General features: G+C 30.2%; 1 protein-coding gene across 2 annotated transcripts in view; it reads left to right on the top strand.

Annotated features, from left to right (window-relative positions):
* Positions 1–25438, top strand: part of LOC142331137 (neuroglobin-like) — a 297336-nt gene that overhangs the window by 173666 nt on the left and 98232 nt on the right. For both annotated transcript variants that reach the window (XM_075376834.1, XM_075376833.1), the window contains exon 3: positions 2594–2825. In XM_075376834.1, the coding sequence (XP_075232949.1) occupies positions 2594–2825 (232 nt within the window). The remainder of the gene's footprint in view (positions 1–2593; positions 2826–25438) is intronic.

The raw sequence follows: 25438 nt of genomic DNA on the forward strand, positions 1-25438 counted from the left end.
TCTTTAGTGTATATGCTATACTCTCTCTCTCTATGTCTCTATCTCTCTCTCTCTCTATGTCTCTATCTCTCTCTCTCTCACTCTCTCTCTATCTCTCTCTCTCTCTCTCTCCATATATATATACGTTTAAACTTTTTCATTTACAGGTCAAAATAAATTTGATTAATCCCCTGGAAAATACTAAAATTTTATTTACGTAAATGAAACGGAAAACAATCGCTTTTATGTATACGTGGCAATTTACCCTTTCCCGTTTGTTTTATAAATCTATTTAGCGATAATATATTTCAGTATTAAAAAAAGGAAGCATTATAATATTAAAATTAAATAAACGAATACATTATTATTAGTTATAGCGTCACAAGTGGAATTAGAATTGGTGCAATTATATATTTCAGAAATCTAGACCGAGACAATTACACATTATTTTCCCAATATTCTTCTCCACTTATTTAAAAATAAAATTAGTTATATATAAAAAAAAAAATTGAACATAATTTTAATTATTAATTTAAATATTAAATAATTATTAAATTAATTTATATGTTCTACTAAAATTCTACTTAAGTACTACATTTAAAATCAAATGAACTTTTTTTTTAACTCAAATAAAAGTTTTTACATACATTTGGACAGCTATATCAGTGTCCATATGTACAATGGTATTGTTTTCTTAAACATGTTTTTCCAGTTAAAATTACTTCTGGTGAATTTTTTTTCAACTTTTCGAAAAAAAGTACGGTATTACTTGGATCACAAGGTTTGAGAATTGGGTAGGGGGTAGAAATGAATTTTCTTAACGTTTTGAGATGAGGAGGAGACCGAAAATACCTTTCACTTAAATTGTAGTTTCCTTATATATGTATTTATTTATAGGCCTATGTATAAAATATTGTGGCTTAAAAATCTCCAAAACTACTAGATCAATTTAATTGAAATTTAGTTATGCTGTAGTAGTGTATCTACATTTTTGCATGTGAAAATTTGATAAGGATTGGCTGAGTCGTTCTTCAGTTAGGCAAAATTTAAGGTCGAAAAAATTGGGCAGGATAAGTTAAAAGCGTGGATCGTTATGATGCAGCAAGTTGAATCGTGGAAATAAAATAAAATACAAAATTCGGTCATTTTTCGCAGAACTATGCATGATATTTTTTTCTAATGATGAGGACGATTATTAAATTTTATTCTTATGTCGATCTCTTTTTTTTTGCTTCCTTTTACAAAGTAAAGGAAGTATTGTAATTGCGAAAAATTTCAGTTTTCAGATTTAAACGGAAATATCCATTTTGACTAATATGCGATTTGGGACCATGCGATTTTTATCTGTTCCCCAAGGTCAAATCTGCATTAAAAGGAACAAGATTTCAGACCGTTGAAACTGTACGACGTAGAAAGAAAAAGCAGCACGCATCATGAAAGAGCTCACAGAAAAAGACTTCCAGTACTGATTTCACCGGTGCTAAGTAGTGGATAAAAAAGATTTCCATCTTAAAAATAAGAAATACTTCATATTTACTAAATACAACAATTGTTGCATGTGAAAAAAGTTTCACTTGTTTAGCATAGGACAAGCCCCATCTTCTTACAATTCCAGTAACATTTTGGTCATCCCTTGCCGAAAGGGTTGGTCATATCAAAAATTGTTTCCGACAAAGGTTTAAGGAAACGTTTGGAGGCACTTTGTACCGATTCGATACTATGGCTATTACGGGAGGTATGATTTTTGTTTGTCTTCAAAAACCCATTTTTTGTACCTCCTGGGCCAGTGGTTGGTGATATCAAGAAACTTTACTGAAATACGTTTTAGGCCGTTATCAACAAAAAAATAGTAAGACCTTTAAACAAATTTAATATTTTAATTAAGAAAATTATAGTGATATTTCGTTTTTTCTGAAAAGTCACCCCCTCCCCCCCATTTCCACCAACATGATCCAATTTTGGTAGTTAACGAACTCGACCAAGATTTTGGGTCGTTATATTTTATGTATCAATTTGAAAGTGATTGGCGCAAAATTGCAGCAGTTATCGTGTCCACTAGAACTGAAATATATACGTTTGGTTTCCGGGTCTGGGGGATGTGAAATGCGAAGATATGTTGAAATTTTCCGGAAGTCGAATCATGGTACCGATTACAATAGGTATGCTTTCTTATGAAATTACCTAAAATCTGCTTTATAAATGTTTTCTCAAAAACGTCTCTAAAGAATATTTAAATTGGTTTTGTTGCGATATCCCCTCCATCCCTTTAACGAATAAAAATAAAATTAATATGATTAATGCTTAATATAAAAAAATATTTGAGCCAAATTTGAAAAAAAATCGGTTCCGTCAATGTATAAGTCCAAAAGCAATGTGACAAATAACGTATATGCATATGTGGTTTTGGTCTAGGTGAACTAATTGGACCATAAAACGTAAAGGATTAGCAAAAACCCAATATTCAATTTTTGATATGATCACCATACTTTCCCCTCTAATATACAGTTATTCCAGCCGGGAAAGTAAAATACACGACGTAATTTTTCTTAAATATTTATATAATATTATTAATGTTATTTGACATAATAAATAAAATAAATTTATATTTTTACAGATTATTTGAAGAACACGAAGAATTATTGAACCTATTTACAAAATTTCGTGAACTTAAAACACGTGATGAACAAGCGAATAGCATGGAATTACAGGAACATGCAAATAAGGTTATGACGACATTAGACGAAGGTATTAAAGAGCTAGATGATTTGGATAATTTCTTCCATTATTTAACAAATGTTGGGGCGTCTCATAAGAAGATACCTGGATTTAAATCAGAATATTTCTGGGTAAGTTTAAAAATTACTATTACAATTAATTATATTTTATTATTTGTTCAGTAAAGAAAATAATTTTTAAAATAATAATTTCAAACGGTAAAAAACAGTAGTAATTTCTACAGTATCCTGTTTGAAACGACGAAGACAATGAAAGTGGAATGAAAAATTAATTTTTGTAATACTATAAAGGCATCGACTTTCATATAAATATTTTTAGGAACATTTTCTTTTCAAATAGTTCCATTTTTTTTTTTTTTTTGAGCGCTACTGTCATAGGCAATTTTATAACTTTAGTCAAAAAATGTAGAATTCATTAGAAATAAGTTTCTTATCTTTCTATATCACGTGGGAAAACTTTCCAAAAAAACCAGAAAACAAACGAAGTAATTTATTTTTTAATATTTAAATAACTTATACGTCTTTAAAAAAAATAATAATAAGAGCTTTTACATGATATAACGAAGGTAAAAATTCCATTTTCTTCATTTTTTTTTAATTTTTTAGAAAATGTCTGAAAATTACAGTTATTTACAAAGAATAAAAATTAATGTATTAAAAATACATCTTGTTTTGGAAAAAAATTTGTAATTTTCAATAATAAAATTAAAAAAAAATATATAATAATGATGGAAAAAGAGGTGTTCAACAGAAAACAAAACAAGTACTATGCAGTAAAATGGAGTTAGACTAGAAAAGCGTCTTGTTAAATGTTAAGTTTGGAATGTAATTATATGGATATAAAACCATGGATATTAAGAAAAAAAATGGTTAGTCATTTGAATTATAGGTAAGGAAGATGTTGCAAAACATTAAATGGAGAAAATAAGAAATGAAGAAGTAATAAGAATTAATAATAAAAAAAATACACAAAACAAAAAAAAATTACAAAAATACATTTGATTACATATAAAAAAATATTTTTTAAAAAAGCTTTTGTTTAACTAATATTAAATATTAACATTAATAAAAAAGGAAACAAATTAGAAAAACCCTCTAAAAAGTAAAAAAATAAGAATTAAATCAAATTGAGAATTTTAAAGAAAAAAATATAATATATTAACAAATATAAAAATGCACTGAAAAATAAAAAATAAATTATATAAATATCTAATAAATAACCAATAAATAAATGTAATAATTATTAAATTTTAAAATTAAAAGTAATGAAAATATTTAGTTAAATATCTGTCATAGAAAATTGTCTGTCGACATTTGTTCTATGTAAATTTGTAAGTTGTAAAATTACATTAGTTTAGCTAGTACCGCTATACCCACGCGAATTAAATACGGTATGCACGCGCTTGATTTTGGAATCATTTAAATAAACGAAAAATATATTATATTTAAATAAAATGATAAATTAGGTTGTGTGTGTAAGCCGTGCATCAGAAACAACCCATCGTTGCTCGACTTTGTAGAGAAAGTTCTACAACTGTCTTGTCATGTTTTTTCAACTACTGCAATTCTTCGATTAATCTTTGTCTCATTTACTTTCATTCGTGTGACGATTCTAGGTTACAAAGATTTTTAACCCAGTCCAATATCGAATAGTCTTGTCTTGTATCAGTTGTTACATTCTTATTATTTCCACTCATTATTGGTTTTATTTTCTTCTTGTTAATGTTCCCTTTAAATTTTTCAGTGATTTTAGGCGGTGTTTCTAGGATTTTGTTAATTCTTTTTCAGAATCTGATATTATTACTATACCATTACCAAATTGGATTCTGTGAATCTTAAATTAATTTTAATTCCTTTGATCAATATAATTTTAATTAGATTTTAAATGATTACTAAATAAATCCATTTTTTTGCAACAAAAAAAAAAAATTATTAATTGTTTGTCCCTACAGCTTCCTGAGTCATTTTAACATATACTGATTGATTCACGAAGAATTAAACAATTTTTCAGGAAATGTTCTGCTGATAAAAATAAAGAAGAAAGTTCATATAGATATACATTCGGAAACGCTTCGTTAGCGGGTGTCGGCTGGGGAAAGATAATTTTTGGGACCCAATTTAAACAGTAAATTTAGTAGTTTTATATGAAATCTGAACTGAAAAAATAAAAATAGATCAGAAATGTATATTTAGTAACTTTCAAGAAGGTTGGGGTTGAAAGATAAAAGTTTCTGATCGAAAAACTGATGTTTGGCGTAAAATAACTTTGTTAAACACGTAAAAGTTTTAAACAAAACTTGTAAACAATTTGATTTTATGAAAAAACGCTAAGAACAAAGTTAAAAGAAACAAACATAATAATTTCAAAGTTTATTAAAAACAAATCGTATCAAAATGTGTCAGATTTTAATTCCGTATTAAATAAAATAAAATTCCCAATATTAAAAAATAAAAGAATTAAATAATTTAGAAAAAATAAACAAATACAAGTACAAACAATAAAACTGACTTAAAAACAATAAATATTAAAATGTCTTCCTCCACATGGATTCAGCCCTCTGCCGACGAACAATGTTTTCGGTGGTATCTGTATTTGAACAGGGATAATTTGAATCCTAAAAATTGCAGTCTGTTCACCAGTAGAACATGTCCTGAAAGTTTATTACATTCTTTGTGAATATGTACAATACATAAGAGAAAAAAATTAATTAATTATTTTGTCCCTATATCTTCCTGAGTCAATATTTTAATATATACAGATTGATTCACGAAGAATTAAACAAATTTCAAATAAATTTTCAAACAAATTATATCTACATATTACAAGAATCTACAACATCGGAAGGTTATTTTAGCGTGAAAAGGAGATAGAAAGATTCAGTTTATAAAAGTTATTAATGATAACGTAAATATAACAGGCCGTTCTAATATAATAAAAACTAAATTAACCAATACCTGTAAAATATGAGAATATTAAGTTTATAATTAAATGAAAATCAGTTACGATAAATTAATGAAGCAATATTAATAATAATTTAATCAGACGTGTTTTATAAATTAGGGAATTAGTACAATAGTAATATTTCGGCAGTTGGTAGTTTAAAACAGATCTAAATTTGATGATGTAGAAGTTTAATAACCAATTTATCTCTTTAGCAACTACTAAGTATCATAATGCTTTCATTGTAATTTATTAAAGCTTTAACAGTATCTTTAATAGGTTTAACAATACCGTGAGTTATGTAAACTTTCCGAATTCGCTTCGTAACTAAAAGATTTAATTATAAACCACAAAGTACGAAAATTATTTGATTAATGTTAATTTATATTTTTGTAAAGCATTTGGCCGATTATATTACTTAATTCGTAAACAATTTTTTTTTTTAATATCCTTTAGAATTATAATACTTAATTAAATGTTAGTTTTTAATTCTATGGAATAAAATATTTTTATTACTAAAATGCTGAATAATTCAATGTTATACGGGTAACTTTAAACAAAAAAATGGAAAGAGTATATGATGTATAGTTCAATACACTTATAGAATTATTAAATACCAATGTCTATGCAAACGGAGAGTACATAAAAAAAACTAATGATGAAAAATACTGTAAAAATTAACTAATATATTCCTAATTAACAGTATTTTCCCGAAAAATTCACAGTAAATAAGATTTTGATTTTAAATCATAACGTCTATCAGTGTTTTGGAAAGAACTGGATCCAATTAAATTAAAAAATCTGATTGGACACTACATGACTTCCTTGTAAGCCTATTAAATTACATATAGCACATTTTTAAAAGTACATAAAATTTTATTTCATTAATAACTTCTGATTTTTTTATTGTTATTATTGAATTATTATTTATGGTAAAGATTTTTTTGCAATCGGAGACTAATAATTATTAATAAATTAATATATTTAAATTAAAAAAAAAAAAAAGTTAAAAAAGGAAATGAAGTCGGATTCGAACCGATGTGCTTTCCCCTTGTAAGATCAAAATATTTCATTAATTAAAATCTTATTTGGTTATAACTCTGAAACCAATGAAAATAAGTACCACTTATGATACATAATTGAAAAGCTCTCAATAAGAACTTATTACTGCAGTTAACAAAAAGTCCAAAATTAAAACATTTTTGAATTTTAGGCTTTTTTGGACATTTTTGGTCGATTGCAATCGAAAGCGAAGGTGCAAAACTACATGTTACAACAGTCCTAAATACAAAATTTCAACATTCTATGGTTAATTGTTTTGAGTTATGCGAAATACATACGTACGTACAGACGTCACACCGAAGCTGGTCAAAATGGATTCAAGGAGAGTCGAAATGGATATTTCCGTTGAAATCTAAGAACGAAATCTGAGAACCGAAGTGTTTAGCGATCACAATACTTCCTTTACCTCGTACAACGAAGTAAAAAGGTTTCAAATTCCTTTATTTTTCCAAGATTAAAACTCTCTAATCTTTTAGCTCAAAAACTTTACATGTTATTAGTTATTAACTGATTAATAATATGTATTTGTGAGTGTTACACACTCGCGTAACATATCATACTAGTTAAAAAATATTAAAAAAAGGAATTTTTTTATTTGTGTCGTTTTGTTGTTCTGATATTTACTTATCTATTTTAACAAATGAAATGATATTTAATGAAGAATAAGAAATTAATAAAATAAGATTACCTTAAATTTTATGTATACTGTTATAATAAAACAATGACCTTAATACTCAACGGCAAACAAGTTTAGTTAATCACCAATCAATTAATGCACAATACCGGTGATTCAAAAAGGATTTCACAATTTCAAAAGAATATAAAAATTTATTGAGATAACTTACAGATTCGGTTGAGGTCTCATATAATAGAAAAATACATCATATTTGTAACCCGACATTCACTTTGACTCAATATGACCTCCATTGTAACGCGACACACATCCTACCTGAAGTCGATTTCATTCCTGACTGTAGCCAGAAAGTCGGGTGTTACCTCTGCAGCTGCGGTGTTAATTCGAATTCTTAGCTAACAAGATCAGCAGGCAAAAGTGATGATAATAAACCCGATCTTTAATGAAACCCCAAAAGAGAAAGAATCTAGCAGGATCAAATCTGGGGAGCGAGGTGGTCACGCAATTGTGCCTTCACCACCAATCCACCGACCTGGGAACTGAATGTTAAGAAAATCTTGGACTTCTAGGCGGTAGTGAGGTGATCCCGTCTTGCTGCATTAACGAAGAAGGCGATACGTTTCAACGGGAATAATTGAGATCGGCCATAGACTTGGCAATTGTTACGGAGGATCGTTTTGGCGACTATTGTATGTAAGTGGAAGATGCTGGAGAAGGAATGTTTTTCAGATCATAGGCTCATAAGGTTTGATTCTCTAACAAGTCACAGGATTGACCCTCCGGCGAGGTTGGTACTTCCAAGTTAGACTGCATCAAGTTCTGCCAGAAGATTGGCGGCCGTTTGATCGGAACTGAATTTCTGAGGAAATTGCATATATAGTAGCGGACGAGTGTAGGCTTTCTCAGGTGATTTACATCCGACGAGACGAAGACACGTTTATCCTGGAACCGTATTAATTCTTTCTTAATCGCGGATCTGGTTCCTGGAGGGGGGGGGGGGGGTCAAGGTTAAAAAAAGAAAAAAAAGGTGTAATCGTTTAAATAATACGCGCCAAACAGTCGTTTGTGAAATGCCAGTCACACGTGACGCACGTCGAGTTGATTTCTTCGACTATGTGCCAAACTTTCTCTGAGTTGTTGCTGCCTTGAATCAAGTATCAAGAAAATCTTGGACTTCTAGGCGGTAGTGAGGTGGTGCCCCGTCTTTCTGTTAGTAATGGCGTATATCTGGGTCATCATCGTCTAGCTGAGGAATTAGAAATTTTTTTAACATGTCCAAATAAACGACACCATCTACAGTTTCTTCTTGGAAGAACGGGCCGATCCGTTTAGGAAGAAGAACAACCTGTCTCAACGAAAGTTTTGTGCCAAGCGTAAATTGTTTGCCTACTAGGAGGCTCCATACTGTACTCTACGAAAATTACGTTGCATTGCCACTGCTGACTGCAAATTGTCAAATTGACTGCAAACAAAAAACACACAGCGAGCACGTTCCACACCAGTAAATGTAACAATACTGATGACAGCACTGGTACTAAAACTACTACTACTACTATTTGATGCCAAATTCGGTACTAATGAATTACGTGTGTCAAAACTTGATATGCTTTGCTATAAAATGAACTCAAATCGAATATATAAGTAACCTAAATACATTTTTACATGCTTTTAAAGTTGTGATGTCTTTTTTGAATCACCCGGTATATAAAATAATAAAAAAAAAACGAATGGACAAAGCAACAATTACGTTTCTTAATATGGTTGTAATAATATAAATGTTAAGATAGTAAGCGGAACTATGAGTCATTATATTTTATGATGAATGGAAAATTGTGTTTAGAATTATAACTTAAATATTCACTCTTTTACATTCATCACTTAAAACATTTAATGCGCCACACAAACAACGCTACCTTGGAGAATAAATTCAACTGTGTTTAAATTATATCTTTTATAATTTCTCCTTTAATATTATTTTATAACAAATTATTACTATTATAATAATTTTTTTATAGATTACCAAATAAATCAAATTATACCGAATGATAAATTACACTGGTAAATTATTAAATTATTAATAAAATTTTCACAAAGCACATCAATAGTAAACTAAACTAACTGACGATCTCCATGCAGGATTGGTAATGTCTCGGTCTTTCATCCGGAAATCCCGGGTTCTAATCCCGAACAGGTATTTTTTATACGCTACAAAATTCAATTTCATATCCCACGCACAAGTTTCAAGCTGTGGTGATGTCATCAAGTAACAAAACAAAAAAAATGGGTAGTTAAATCCTAAAATCATTAGATGGTGGGGTTTAGCTATTTAAATCAGAGTTGTAGACTTTTTAAAACAATCTTTAAGGCCTGAAAAAACCTTTATTATATTTACGCTTTTACTAATTTACATTTATTAAGATCTAGCTTTTCATAAGAAATATATTATCAAATTTATAGAAAAACACGGTTTTTTTCATCCTTCATTTTTCTTAGTGTATAAAATGACTAAGTTGTACACCTTTTTCAAAACATATGTTAAAATATAAACTTTTATCTTTATCGTAATGAAATTTCAAAGCAATTTCTCTAATAATGGTCCTTTAAACAATTTTTTTTTTTTATAAATGTTACAATTGTAATAATATAAAAACATTTTTATGATAATAATAAAATATAATTATAATAGAAAATAAAATAAATCAAGTACAGAATGTCGCACGAAATGATCCTAACATTTGTTTTGGCAATAATTGTTTACGTTAATAGTTATTACTCGGTTTTATTTTAGCATTAGTGTCAGAAGTTCATGAACATTAGTTTCTTCTCTTTCCGAGTGCGCTGTTGTGTATCGTTTCAAAATAGCTGACAAAGGATGACTGATGGTAGAACAGCGCGTAAAAACGGTGCTGTTTTTTAAGGAAACAAAAAGTATGGTTCTTAAACAAAGACGGTTTCGTGTACGTTTTCAAACTCGGTAGTCGCCCTCATTTAAAACAATACGTACGCTTTACGAACGATCTAATATTGATGGTTCAATATTTGAGAGTAAGTACGAACGGCCTACCGATGTTCGTTCTCCATAGATTGTCGAAACTGTCAGAGCAGCGTTGCTGAGCAGCCCGTGAAAATCAAGAAAGCAGCGGCACAACTTGGGATTTCTAGGCGACCCGCGTAGCGAATTCTGAAAACTGATTTGCATTTGTATCCGCACAAAATAACATTGTTGCCTAAATTAACGGAAGACAATAAACATAAAAAATATGGGATTCGCTGAATGGGCTGTGAACCAAGACGTACGTCGTTAAACAACGTTTGGTTTTCAGATGACGCGCATTTTCACCTAGACGGGGTTGTTAATAAACAAAATGTGTGTTTTTGGGCTTCCAAAAATCCACACTTGCTTTATGAAAAAGTGCATCACGCTCCTAGAATTACGATACAGCCTGCTATCTCAAGTCACGGGGTAAGAGGGCCATTCTTTTTTGAACAGACAGTGAACAGTGAACGTTATTTAAACATGCTGCATGATAATTTTGTTCCTCAACTTCCTGCAAAAGGGTTTCAATTAGGAGGTTTCATGTAGAATGGAGCCAGACCGCACAGAGTTAATATTGTTTTAGACTTTCTTCATGAAACGTTAAACGCAAATGTAATTTCAAACCAATTTCCAATTGGTTTTGCGTGTGGACAAAACTGACCCTCGAACAGTCCCGATTTGAATCCGTGTGATTATTTTCTTTGGGGTTTCTAAAGGAAACAAATGTCCCTAAACATCCTTGAACAGTGATGGAACCGCGAGTGCTGATCATGGAGGCGTGCAACGAAATAACCGAGGAAATGTGTGTCGTCGAGTTATTAACAACATAGGAGTTCGTATTAAAGAAGTTGCTAGACGTGATTGTGAACATATTGAACATATGATAAGCAGAACATAATCTTTAGGTGTATAGTAAACACGTTGTAATTGTAACGTTTTTTATATTGTGATTCAAATAAATATTTATTAACCAAACAAAACTTTGGACCATTTCGTGCTCCACTGTGTATATTAATTTAAAGTGATAAAAGAAAAGTATTTTTTTTAAATTTCGGAAAGTTTTCGTTAGTTTTCAGTGATTATTCGTGTGTATTAAATTACATTCCACGATTGTGCAAACTGGAATTTATTCCATCAACAATTTAAGGAAAAATCAATTCAGTATAATTAATATTTTCTTTTCAGAAGAATAATAGTTTCATACTTTATTTAATAATAATCTGCATAAATATTTATACAGGATGAACATAAATTATTCAGCGCTTTTTAGAGGTTAATAAAAAATGAACAAAGCAATGTAGGGTGCGTTGATTTTTTTCAAATATTACTGAAAGTAGTACTAAATTTTTTGATGACCTTGAATGAATGAACAGAAAAATGTAACTACAGGAGGATGTCAGTTAAACAACAGCTACCGTGCTGAAGAAAGCAATGTGGATATTATGGTTTCATGAAAGCGGATATGTTATTACTATTCGTAGATGTTATCGTTGCAGAGTACGGCAATGATCCTCCTAATAATGACTCTATTAAACGTTTATATCAGCAATTTTTAAGGGTACAAGAACTGTAGTACACAAAAAAGGTGCTGAAAGACCTCCCTCCCATCTTCGAGGAAATTGTGGATCGAGTAAGAGAAACTTATCAGAGAACCCGGGTAAATCGACTCGTCGTGCGTGTTTTGAAATGAAAATAAGGTAATAAACAATTTTGAAGGTTCTACAAAAATGTCTAAAAAAATTGCATACAAAATTCAGGCGGTGAATGCAATTGAAGATGATGATAAACCACGCCTTTACAATTTTATCGTGGATATTTTTGTGTAAGTTAATAAGTGTTGTACAAAGAACTGCTTGAAATGGTTTTTTCAACATAAAAACATTTATGTAAGTCACATTACTTTTTTATTGTTTGATTAACCGTTAAAATGCGCTGAATAATTTATGATTAATCTATATATTAAATTTATGGAAATGATATTGTTTATGTAATGTCGAGAACTAAGATAGATTATTAATAATACTAATGTATTTTTAAAATACATTTTTTTTTATCTGTACAATAATAGTACCATACATACCATTTGCTATAGAAAATTTATATGTATCTAGTACATAAAATGAAAATAAAAATCTTTATGATAGATAGAAAGCAAATGAAAGAGAATTGAATAGCTAGTCGATGTTGTGAAATGGAAGAATATCAAAGAAAAAATTATTTATTTAATATTCAGAAGAAAATAAGAAACTGACTTCTAAAGTAAAGGAGAAAGAAATATGCGGTGCTGAGAGACACAGTGATAATAGATAAAAAAAAAAAAAAAACAGACGCTCTTTTTTTCTTAGCTATTTTAATCACACCTCGACAAGCCAACATTTCTAAAGCTACCAACTTTTTAATCTTTTTCCCCTTTTACTGTCCAAACTTCCAAAATGTAAATGTAAAAAAAAGCATCGAGAATAGATGAATGTCACGGTCAGAAATTCGAGAGGATAGTTTCATTGTTCAACAGTAGCATTATTTAACCATAATTAATTATATGGTAGTTACAAAAAAAAAAAAAAAAAAATAGCTCGTCTTCGATAGAAGATGGCAAGTAAAGTAAAAGTACACAACTTATATTATTAACGAAAGAATTTCTAGAAATCGCTACTGCACCCGGTCAGATTTTCTAATTCGGCATCATGGGAGGGGGGACCGACTTTTCTTTACGTTTTGTAGTCTCCTAAACACGATTCTGCTGTGTTTATATGCATATGTATGCAAATATAAAATCTTTTCATCTGCTCCACCGGACGCAAATGTAAACCAATTTTGATGAAACTTGGTGGGATGATGTAAATCTGTTGGGGATAGAGCCCTTATGATATTCAAAAAAATCGGTTCATAGAAACCAGAGTTAGAGGCAAAAAACAGGAGTCTTGGGTAAATTTTTATGTTGTAACTTGAAGGGTGACATGTTATAAAACCAAAATTAGATTTTTGCAAGCACTATCAGGTGCGAGCTGGGTTTTTCCAATGGTCCCAAAACATAAAATTTGTAGCACAAACTAGATTTTTGCGAGCATTGCCACGTGCAAGCTGGTAAAATTCAAATTTAAATTCCAGCTGCAATGATTCAAATTCAAAATATCATGTTTGGTTTGAAAGTAAATTTTCTCCTTTTTTAACCAACTCTGACCGAAGCTTTTTTTCAACAGGTATTTAATTTGGATTACGATTCATCTAGAGATCTATCATGCTTACAATGCGATCTGCGATTGAAAAATACATCCAAATCTCGCTTAATGCTACTAATTTTTATCATTTTTAATATTTTGTAACAATCAATATGATCACAAAAGAATATGAATACGAAAACAAATTTTCTTATCTCCTTATGTCAGGTAAGATACTTTTTTCCACATACAGTGCGATTTTTTTCTAACGTGCACATCACGACACTGCACATAGCGAGATCATACAATCACCAAATGTTTTTTTCAAAGATTCCATGGTTTTTTGAATGTACGGCGTGTTGCCCCATCTTGTTGCCGGTAACAATAGCGTTCATCAGGCTGAAGAAGAACTGTAAATTGCATAATTATATCCTGGTATGCCGGACTTTCACGGGTTTCGTACAAAAAAAATCGGGCCTTCTGTGAGTGCAGCGCCGATTCATGTAATACATTTGGATTTTGTGTTGACCAATATCTATTGTTTTGAACATTAATGTAACCGCTAAGGTGAAAATACGTCTCATAATTAAAAAACCATATCCAGTATCTCATTACTTTCCGAATGGTTGATAAACTAATGGCAAGAACTTATTCTTTTAACAGTATCTGGGGTTCAATTCCTGTAGGTAACGTGTTAAATATGAATGTAGCCTTTTAGGTATTTGTTTGTGCGTCTTCCCAAATCAGCTGATTTGGAAGTCGAGAGTTCCAGCGTTCAAGTCCTAGTAAAGTCAGTTATTTTTGAATCGTGGATACCGGTGTTCTTTGGTGGTTGGGTTTAATTAACCACACATCTCAGGAATGGTCGAACTGAGACTGTAAAAGACTACACTTCATTTATACTAATACGTATTATCCTCATTCGTCCTCTGAAGTATTATCTGAAGTAATTACCGGAGGCTAAACGGGAAAAAAGAAGAAAAATAGGTATTTGTGGTCTTTTGTGCGCTTCCTTAGGATATTCCTGTCCGCGACGATAATTTAGGCATGCTTTTCCTTGGAGACTGTTCAAGTAATGGATGTAATGTGCGTTAAGATGATCGCATTGAATATTAAATATATATAACCAACAACCAAATTATTTGACTGGGTATAATATTTTTTTTTTTTTATATAACCTCCGGGTCCGCAGGCAAGCATTTCTTTCCGCAGAGGATGGTGAGTGTTTTGTAGCGTGTGTGAAAAATGCCATGCCTGACCAGGATTCGAACCCAGGACCTCCGGATGAAAGGCCGGAGACGTTACCGCTCACGCCACGGAGATCGGTGGGTACAATAAACCTGGATACATTAAATAACATTTCCTTCTGGTGTTGTACTTTAATAAGTAGTTCATTTTACAAATCCTAAACTCAGATTGGGAAGAAAATTTTTTTTGTTCAACTTTGTCACTCTATTAAAAAAATGACGGAAATTTTTTACGAAGAGATTATAATTCATTGCATTACAAAAAAAGAAAGATTATCACTTTAATTAAAACAATAATAACATCTAAAAATATTTTACCAAATAAAATATCATCAGTATTGGCTATGTTTTCATTACAACTGCCAAGCAGGTTGTCACTTTTCAATACACTAAGTGAGCTGAAGGTTTGCTCGTGTGTCAACCGAACTCTCGGCTGGCTTAGGCGTGATTGGCGAGGGGGGTTTGTTGTACTATCTAACCAAATGACATCATCCGATTAGTAATAACACATTTGTATGTAAAATCAACAATTATAGTATTTTTAATTTAAAGTTTGTGGTAACTGATTTGATTTTGTGAGAAACTTTTAATAATTGTGTTAATAATGAAAACACAACAGACTAGGGTACAATACAATGACTTCTTTCTTTCCTGTTTAGCCTCCGGAACCGTAAGGTATTACTTCAGAGGATGAGGATGATATCTATGAATGTAAGTGAAGTGTAGTCTTGTACAGTCTTAGATCGACCATACCTGAAAATTGTGGTTAATTGAAACCCAACCATCAAAGAATACAGGTATCCAACAATAAAATGACCAGTACACTAGAAACGCAGTTCGGCGAGGGACAAACTTTCAGCTCACGAATTGTACCGCAGTCTTAAAAGTACCGAGTCAAATAAAAGTAATTTTAATGTAAGTTTTAAGCACATTTTTTTATTATTAAAGAAAATACATGAAATAAAAATAAATTCAATGATAAAGTTTTACATTAAATGTACAATTTAAACGCAAACGTAAATATTTTAGAACTGAACATTTGGATTCACATTCTAAAATTGTAATTTTGGATTTCACATTCTGAATTTTAATGAAATCTGTTTAATTAATAAAAAAAAGGAACACAAAAAAATCGAAATTACCACAAAATCAGAATAACACATCGCTGAATTTAATTAATAATTTTAATTAATATTTATTTTTCATCACTGAATTTTTAACAAAATAAATAAGACGTAGTAAAAGGAAAAAATATAATAAAAACGACTTCCTTTCCCAGAAGAATATTAAAAAAAAGAAAATTTTATTAACTTTATACAATGCGTACATACGTACATAATAAATCAACAAGAATTCATTACATTTCAAAACGAGAAGCACGTATCTAGAAATACCGAAGCGTACAACAGTCAAATATTGGTTGCATATATGGTAATGTTTAAAGCTACATTTCATGAAAATTTAAATATTTATACAGTCATACTAGATTAAAAATTTTTGGAATTTAAATAAAATTCATTGTAATTGATATTAATTCTAGAGAATATATATATACATATTTTTGTCTTATACAATGAATAAGTAATTATAATTAAGAAAATGACTTCTTTAATACGGAATATTATTTTTAAATCAATATACAAGTAAAAAAAAAATTATGATGTGAACACCACATGACTTCCTTTATGTCTATTAAATTACTTTTCATTTTTAAAAAAATGAAAAGAACATAAAAGTTTATTTCATTAATAACTTTTGATATATATATATTTTATTGCTATTGAATTATTATTTATCGTAAAACGTTTTTTTCAATGAGAGATTAATAATTATTAATAAATCAATATATTTAAATTAAAAAAAAAAAAGGAAGATGAAGTCTCCTTTGATATGTATGAATGTAAATGATGTGTATTCTTGTATAGTCTCAGATAGACCCATTCCTGCGACGTGTGGTTAATTTTAAAAAATAAATATGTAGCATTAATTAAAAATAAAAAAAATCATTACAGTAGCGTAATTATAACAAACATTTTTGGTTTAAAAAAAAATTCGGTATTATAATTATACTATGTATAACAATATTACTGTGTAGATTAAAAGCTTTAAATTAGATTATCTGACACGAAAAACATGAAAGTAGCATTAAATAAAACATTCTAGACAATGATTCATATTAAATCTAAATTAGAAATGAGTAAGATACAATAAAATTGCAAACAGTTTAATCAACGAGGGCGTACTGAAGAATACGATATACCGACATGTGTAAATGAATGTATAGAATTAATTAAAACATAATGGGTTTTCCTAGTACTATTTTCATATAACATGATCAGTCCCGTTTTTGTTTACTTTTTAATTTGATTAATTTTCTACGTTATTATTAGTTTTGAATAGTTTTTATCTTTTTTAATGCATTAATATTGTATTTAGGCTTACCATATTTTTTTGGATTCAACACAGGAGATATTTTTGAAATTACTTAAAATGTTTAACAGTTTACTAGAACATCAAACTTTATTTATTCAGTTGTATTTTTCACTAGATATGACTTTTTTCAAAAATAGTTTGTTTGTTTTAATTATATCGTAAAATTCACAAAAAGAGAGTTCTGAATTAATTTTAACATTTAGCAGATGTTTAACAGTAGATACTGAAAGTTTACTCATTTTTGCAGACCAAGTGTTCCCCGTAATTGAAAAAAAACTCTGTCAACTGGAGCAGATGTTCCAGGCAAAGACATCGCAAACTCAACCATTTTAGAAATATTGCAACATAAAATATCAATATTGAAACACCTTAAAAATTGTTTTCCATTCTCTTCAATAGTATTTGGTAATTTTTCAGAACTTGAACCACAATCTACTCTTTGGATTTGTATTACCTGGTTCAACAATGAACATTAATCAAATAGGTCATCAATAATTATGAAATTTTCTATAATTTCATTAACAACTTCTCTTCTCAATCAGACCAGGGAATTTCAATTCGTAAATTTATCCACTGAAACTTACTAACATTATCAGAACTGATTCTCCACAACTATAAGTATTGGATACTAGAATTATAAAAATTGTCTACGCTTGAGAAGAATTTTTGTTCCTGAACATCATTTTTTTAGAATACACAGCAATTCTTTGGCAGAATATGGTATAAATTTGTGGGTTTTTCTTTCCTGAAGTTGACAAATTAATTCAGAATATGTCTGAAATGCTTTTGTTGCTGTGGTAGAATTAGCTTCCAATTTCAGAATTACATTATTAAATAACTGTAAAGTAACATACAAACATTTCAAAAACAGTTCACTTTCTAGATTTTCAAAAATCAAATAATAATTTTGGGCATTTGTCACAAGATAAGAAGTATGATTTTAGGGCATCAAAAATGAAAAAAATTCTTTCTACTGCAGGTAACAAACTAAGGAACCTTGTGCTGCTATGAGATAATACTTTTTTGTAATCTGTTTCCACAAATTCAGACAACTCTTTAAGTTTCGTTACTATTACTGTATATATATATATATATATATGAAAATATTTATACATTTTTATAACAGTAACTTCTATATCTAAGGGTACAGAATCACATGCTGTTTGTACTGAATTGTGTACAATGTGGGCTGAATAACCAATTCTTAAAATAGGTTTATCAAAATCACTCTGAAATTTTCTGAACACATTTTCATTCCTCTTTCCCTTCACACCACTAAAATTACTGTTAGTGTTATCACCAGTATAACAAACAATTTTTTTTCAAGTATTTTTTCATACACTGCAAAAGATACCGAGTCAAAATTTGAGCAGTTTCACCTGACACTTCATCGAAATTTAAAAGTTTAATTTGAATTACCTCCTCTAAACTGAAATATCTTACAACAATCGGAACAAGTTTTACTTCAGTTCTGTTTGAGTTATCAATCTTTACTGTTACATAATTAATGTTTTCCAAAGAACGCAACACATTATCAAATATAAATAGCGAAACAACGTTAACAATATCTGCTTCGGTTTTGGTTCTAGCACATGAAAATTTTGGGTCATATAACTTTTTAACCAGTTTAGATGTGCAGTCTGATGTTTTGAAACTGAGTTCGTATCTAGCAGTGTGGTATGAAAATTAGCTTCTTTAGCAGCACACTCCAGATCACTGTTATTGTTATTCCCATCTTTGGCTTTAAAAAAATCTCTTATGTTTGCTAAAGCAGTAGCATTAATAGCATTCCTATGTTTCTTCACGTGGTCTTCAATATCATCCATTCCTTTATGTGCAACAGAAAATCCTTCAGTAAATAGTGTGCAATAAACACGTTTATTGTTACTGTCATTACACAATTTAAAAGATTTTTATTCCTGTTGCAGGTTAACATTAAACACACATTTTCTTATTGCCCATTGCTAAATGATGAGACAAAAAAACGAAGAGAAATAAAATGATCAAAAACGTGTAGACAAGTTACTTTACAAACAAAATAAACATATTGCCCCTGTTGTGTTGCCAAATGACTAAGTAAAAAGTTGTGGCGAGATCGGTAGCAACGTCTCCGTGAAAATCGACGTCAGCGCTTGCTCCAAGCTCAGCTGAGAGATGCACGGCCGTAAGAGAATGTTTAAAAACGTGATGTCGAATATGTAGATCTAAAATTTAAAAAAATCCTCGCCAGTCATAAAATTCTCAAACCTCAGTCATTTTTGGAACCCTGGACATTACCCTGAACAGCACTAAAAAACCAGGACTGTCCGGGCTAATCCCAGACGTATGTAAACCTAATAGTATTTTCATAACGAATTTCATGGGTTTTCTTTTCTTATAATATTTTACTAAATTACATTTATTTGTCTTTGATACGACCAGTAAAATATAATTTAATAATTCTTTTCAAATCAGAAAAGAATCCCGGATATATTTCGAGTACTAAAAGTTGTTTTTAAAAAACCCGTATACAACCATGTAAGACGCGTTTCCAAGTTTGGAAAATTGAAAAAAAATTACTTTTTCTGGATTTTAACAAAATCATTATAGAAGACTGAATGTATAATTATTTTATTATTTATATCATATTTATTATTTTCATATATCAGTAAATCAGTCTATTCTCGGTTAATACTTCATTAAAGCATAGAAATTATAGAAGGTATTTATTTACCTTCTATAATTTATACTGTCATCCGTAAAATGTCAATTATCTTCGTAATCACTTGACCACTGTAATCATCCGCACTTCCATCGTGTTTAAAATACAACACTTCTTAAAGGATGTTTTAGTCAAACCATCGATATTTCTCGTCAAGCCGCAATAATCCACTCAGAAATTTATACCTAAGACGGTTTCTTAATTTTATTGGATAATATAATCTTGTGCTAGCTATCCGGTTTGTTAAGTGTTTGTAGAGTTTGATTCTAAATGGTCGGTTTACACAGTTATATAAAGGAGATATTTCCATTCTTTAATAAAGTGGACACTTGCATTGTGGTGGATACCACATTGCATCACATATTTTTTGTGGTGTCCGTATCAGCATTTTATATTAGTTTATATATATATATATATATATATATATATATATATATATTAATTTTGTTACACGTCGCTCAAATAGTTATGAGATGTAAGTGTGAATGTGTAGGATCCGTAACCATGCACTCCTTGGTTCGAATTTGACTTCATATACATATATATAATTTTTTTTTTTTTTAAATTTAATATATTGATTTATTAATAATTATTAACCTCTGTAAAAATTTTTGAATTAAAATGAAAAGTACATAAAATTTTATTTCACTAATAACTTCTCTTTTTTTTTATTGTTTTTGAATTATTATTTATTGTAAATTTTTCCTTACAATCAAGAGATTAATAACTATTAACACATCAATACATTCAAATTAAAAAGAAAGTTAAAGAAAATAAGTACCACTTATGATATATCATTGAAAAGCTCTCAATGAGGGCTTATTACAGCAGTTAAGAAAAAGTCCAAAATCCACATTATTTTGGATTTTGGGCTTTTTTTGACACTTTTTGTCCAGTCAATTGCAATCAAAGGGGGGTGGCCAACTAGATGTTACAGAAGTCCTAAATCAAAAATTTCAACATCCTAGGCTAATTGTTTTTGAGTTATGCGAGATATTTACGTACAGACGTCACGCTGAAACTAGTCAAAACGTATTCAGGGATCGTTAAGATGGATATTTTCGTTCAAATCTAAAAATTGAAATTTTTAGCGATCACAATACTTCCTTTATTTTGTACAAGGAAGTAAAAAACAATCTGATATCGTTTTTGTTAGTTACATCAAAAAATTGATAAATGTAATTTATTCATTAGTAATTTTCTTAATGTATCAGAGATGATTTAACAAAAAAATAATTTATTAGTTGTAAGTAAGGAAAATAAGACAAATGTATATATTAAAAACAAATAAAAAATAAATTTGAATTTTAAAATTAGCAGAAAATAAAAATCTAAAATAACACGTTGAAATGTATCAGATTGACACAAGTGCGACCAATCTTGAAAACATTAAGTGCAACCTGTGGAGACCAAAATTGAAAAAAGGAAACAAAACAATTGCATTAAGCAGTTGCTTTCAGTATCTATAGCTGTTAAAAATTTCAGATATACTCAAATATTGCAAATTTCAATAAAGCAAACATACAAGAATATAAATTTTGATTCTTTATGAGAATTCAGATTTGAAATTTAGTATAACCAAATAGTTTTGAGTAATCTGAACGTGTAAAAAAATGGTAATAATATAAATTAAAAGGAAAAAACTTTAAAACTAACTTCAAAGCACAGATAAATTAGAAAATAAAACGATTTTTATTCTTCTTTAAATATTTTTTTTTTAGAAGTTGGTGCCAAAGTAAAAATAATTTTTAACCGACCTATCTTAACCCCTTTTATGTTGATATTATTTTTTAAAAAGCTTATTTTCCAAAAAAAAAAGCACCATTGAGATAAAAGAAAACAGTCTGTAAGGAAGCACAAAGGTGAAAAAACCAATGACATGATGAAATTAAGAAAGTGAAAGGAGATAAATGAAATTAACTAAGACGGAGTAAGAGTCGGAGCTCTTACAGCTATAAAATATGCAGGAATATATCTTATGTTTTTTTAATTCAATTTTTCTAAATAATAATTAATTAATTTTCGTATAAAATTAAAAAAAATATATATATAGAAAAAAACATGATTTTAACTTGTAATTTAATTAAACTGTAATTATTTTATTTATTTATTTATTTTTTAAATACCTTTATTTATAATCGCATTAACGATTAAAGTCATTAGCGATTTATAAGTGTAATGTAACTGTACTGTATCGCTAAATGTATACTCTTGAACAGACTCAGGCCGACCACTCCTGATAAGTATGGTTAATTAAAACCCAACCACCAAAGAATACCGGTATCCACAATCTACTATTCAAGTCCGAATAAAATTAACTACCTATATTAGGATTTGAACCTGGGAACATTGACTTCGAAATCAGCTGATTTACGACGACGAGTTTACCACTAGACCAACCCGATGGGTTAGTTATTTATTGATTGTTAGTGGTTAATTATGTTATTGATAAATAAAACAGGTTATTTTGTACTTTAATTTTTATTTAGAAATATATTTTTTTTACAATTAATGATTGAGCTAGAAACAAACAACTAATTAATTAGTTTTAATTTTTTTTAAATTAAAACATGTATTTCCGCTAGATAAATCATTAAGAAGTAAAAAAAAATTATTGCGCAGTTCCCCTGCGTGAGAATAACGACTTTTAGTTATTTTATTTTGTATAATTTTTTTTTAAATGTTTGCTCAAGAAATATACAAAACATGAATTAAATGAGAAAACTGAAAGAGATATATACTTTTTATTTAATACTAAAATATATTTTCTGTTTATAAGAAACTAAATTATATTATAACCGTAATTTGATGAAATAGTTAAAAATTGCGAGTAGACCCTACATACAAGCATCAAGTTTATACTTATTCATCAACGTGATTAATTACAAAGCGCGTAAGAAAAATACACCGATAAAGTCAACATAACTTCAAATTGAGGTTATGTTGACTGTTGTCGACCTTAAATTGAGCATAACTCAAGAATGACTCAACTAATCTCCATCAAATTTTTACGTGCACAACTTGAGATAAACTACATCATATCTAAAGTTAAATGAAATTGATCAAATAATTTTGGAGATCTTCCAGCCGTAATTTTTATACAAAAATTATATATAAGGAAATTACATTTTAAGTGAATAGTATTTTCCTACTCCTCATACATCAAAAAGTAAAGAAAATTCAATTTCACCCTCAATCGCACCCTTTGACCGTATGTAGTATCTTCCCTTTTTCGAAAAGTCGGTAAAAATTCTTTTACGCTCACACACATAGGCGCGCGCATGATGATCGAATTTAGAACCTCCTCCTTTTTTTCTCAAGTCGGTTAAAAGATAAAAAAAATTAAAAAAAGTTAAGTTCTTATCGACTAATTACTGATTAAAATTTTATGAATGTTTAGATACATTGATCTTTGACATTTTTTAACATTTTAATAATATGATAGTTAAAAATTCCTAGACTGTAAAACTCTTGAGATGTGTGGTTAGTTGAAACCGAACTACTAGTAATGGTTGGTCTCCGAGTGGTAGCGTCTCGATTTTTCATCTGAAGGTCACGGGTTCCAATCCCGGTCAGGCTTGGCATTTTCACACTCTAATAAAATTTTCATCCACCTCATCCTCTGAAGCAATACCTAACGATGGTCCCAGAGGTTAAAAAAATCCACTAGTAATGGGAAGAATCGTGAACGAGTCGTTCCTTCGATTCTTTATAGTGTACGAAAGAGTCTGTTTCTCCCGCAAACTGATCCTGTTTATGATTCTCAACAATGAACTGGATAGGCGATAGGAAACCAAATCTTTCTCAGTTACGATTCCATTCGATTCATAGCAATCTTTCTTAACGAGTCGAATGAGAGTTGAAAAGAGAAGAATCGAACATAGTTGAAGTGCATGCGCGTTAAGATTAACAGTCGTAAAGAAACATTTAGTAAGTATGCATCAGTTGAGTCGAACAGAAGTATGAAGAGAGGTGAACCGCTAAACATGGTGAAGAAGAGAAAGAGAGCATGCGCATTAGAGTACTGGTAGTGGGGGAAAGGAAAAGAATCGTTGAATCGGACGAACGATTCTTTTTTAAGAATCCTTTCTGAGAATCGAATCGAAAGTATCGATTCCTGAAAAAGAATCGTTTATCCCACCGCTACCAACCACCAAAGAACACCGGCATCCAAGATCTAATATTAAAATCCGTGTAAAAAAACGAACCTTTACGAGGATGTGAACCTTTGAACTCCCGACTTGGAAATCAGTTTATTTGCGATGAAGAATTAACCACCAGACCAGCCCAATGGGCTGTTGGGCCTTACGGTGTGGTTATGGAGGCTAAACAGAAAAGAGAGAAGAGACTGTTAAACTACTTATCATTTTTAGATGTAACATAACAAAAAGAATTTTTAAATTATAGAAATCACAAAAATATGGATTCATCTGGTTCTCCTAAAAACTAAGGTTACACGACCATTCGTTTATCACTTATTTTAGATAATTTTTTTTTTTTAAATAGGTCGTTTATATGAGAGCGAGTCAAAAAATATCTACACTATTCGTTCTACAGTTTATTTACACAAAATTAGGGGTTCAACATGTAACCCACCGGGTTGGTCTAGTGGTTAACGCGTCTTCCCAAATCAGCTGATTTGGAAGTCGAAAGTTACAGCGTTCAAGTCCTAGTAAAGCCAGATATTTTTACATGGATTTGAATACTAGATCGTGGATACCGGTGTTCTTTGGTGGTTGGGTTTCAATTAACCACACATCTCAGGAATGGTCGAACTGAGAATGTACAAGACTAACACTTCATTTACACTCATACATATCATCCTCATTCATCCTCTGAAGAATTATCTAAACGGTAGTTACCGGAGGCTAAACAGGAAAAAGAAGAAGAAGGGGTTCAACATGTACATAATTTTTCTTCATAGTCGCCTCTCTTGACCATACTCGTACGTGGTCCAATGGTCCTTAAGATTGCGTATTCCTTCCAAAAAGAAGGTTTTCGGTTGGCCGCGAAGCCACTTTTGCACTGCTTACTGCATGTCTAAATCTGTGGAAAATCGACAACCCGGCAACGCATCCTTGAGCGACCCAAATATGGTAGATGAAAGTAGGAGTAAGCAAGATCTAGACTGCAATAAGGGTGTTCCAATACCTCAAATTTCAACTTGCTTTGAATAGTGTGGCAAGCCGCGTACGGCCGGATGTATTGGTACCCATCAAGCACAGACTTTACAGAAGCCGAGCTTGTCAGGGATAATTTGATAACCAAAACCTGACTGATGTTCAAAGAAAACGCTACCGTATCGATGTCAACTCGCCAGAACCATCTCTTGAGCTTGCTGAATCTTGTTCGTGGTGGAGGTTGACGGGCGTCCTGTTACCTCTTCGTGCGTCACAATCGTCCGGCCGTTTTTAAACTTCTCGATCCACGATAAAACATTTTTACGCAACAAAGCACTATCCCCATATTTCTGATAAAAGTTTACGCTGAATTTCAGATCCTTTCACACTC

This window comes from Lycorma delicatula, chromosome 10, assembly GCF_047948215.1.
Source record: "Lycorma delicatula isolate Av1 chromosome 10, ASM4794821v1, whole genome shotgun sequence".
In the NCBI taxonomy this organism is placed as follows: domain Eukaryota; kingdom Metazoa; phylum Arthropoda; class Insecta; order Hemiptera; family Fulgoridae; genus Lycorma; species Lycorma delicatula.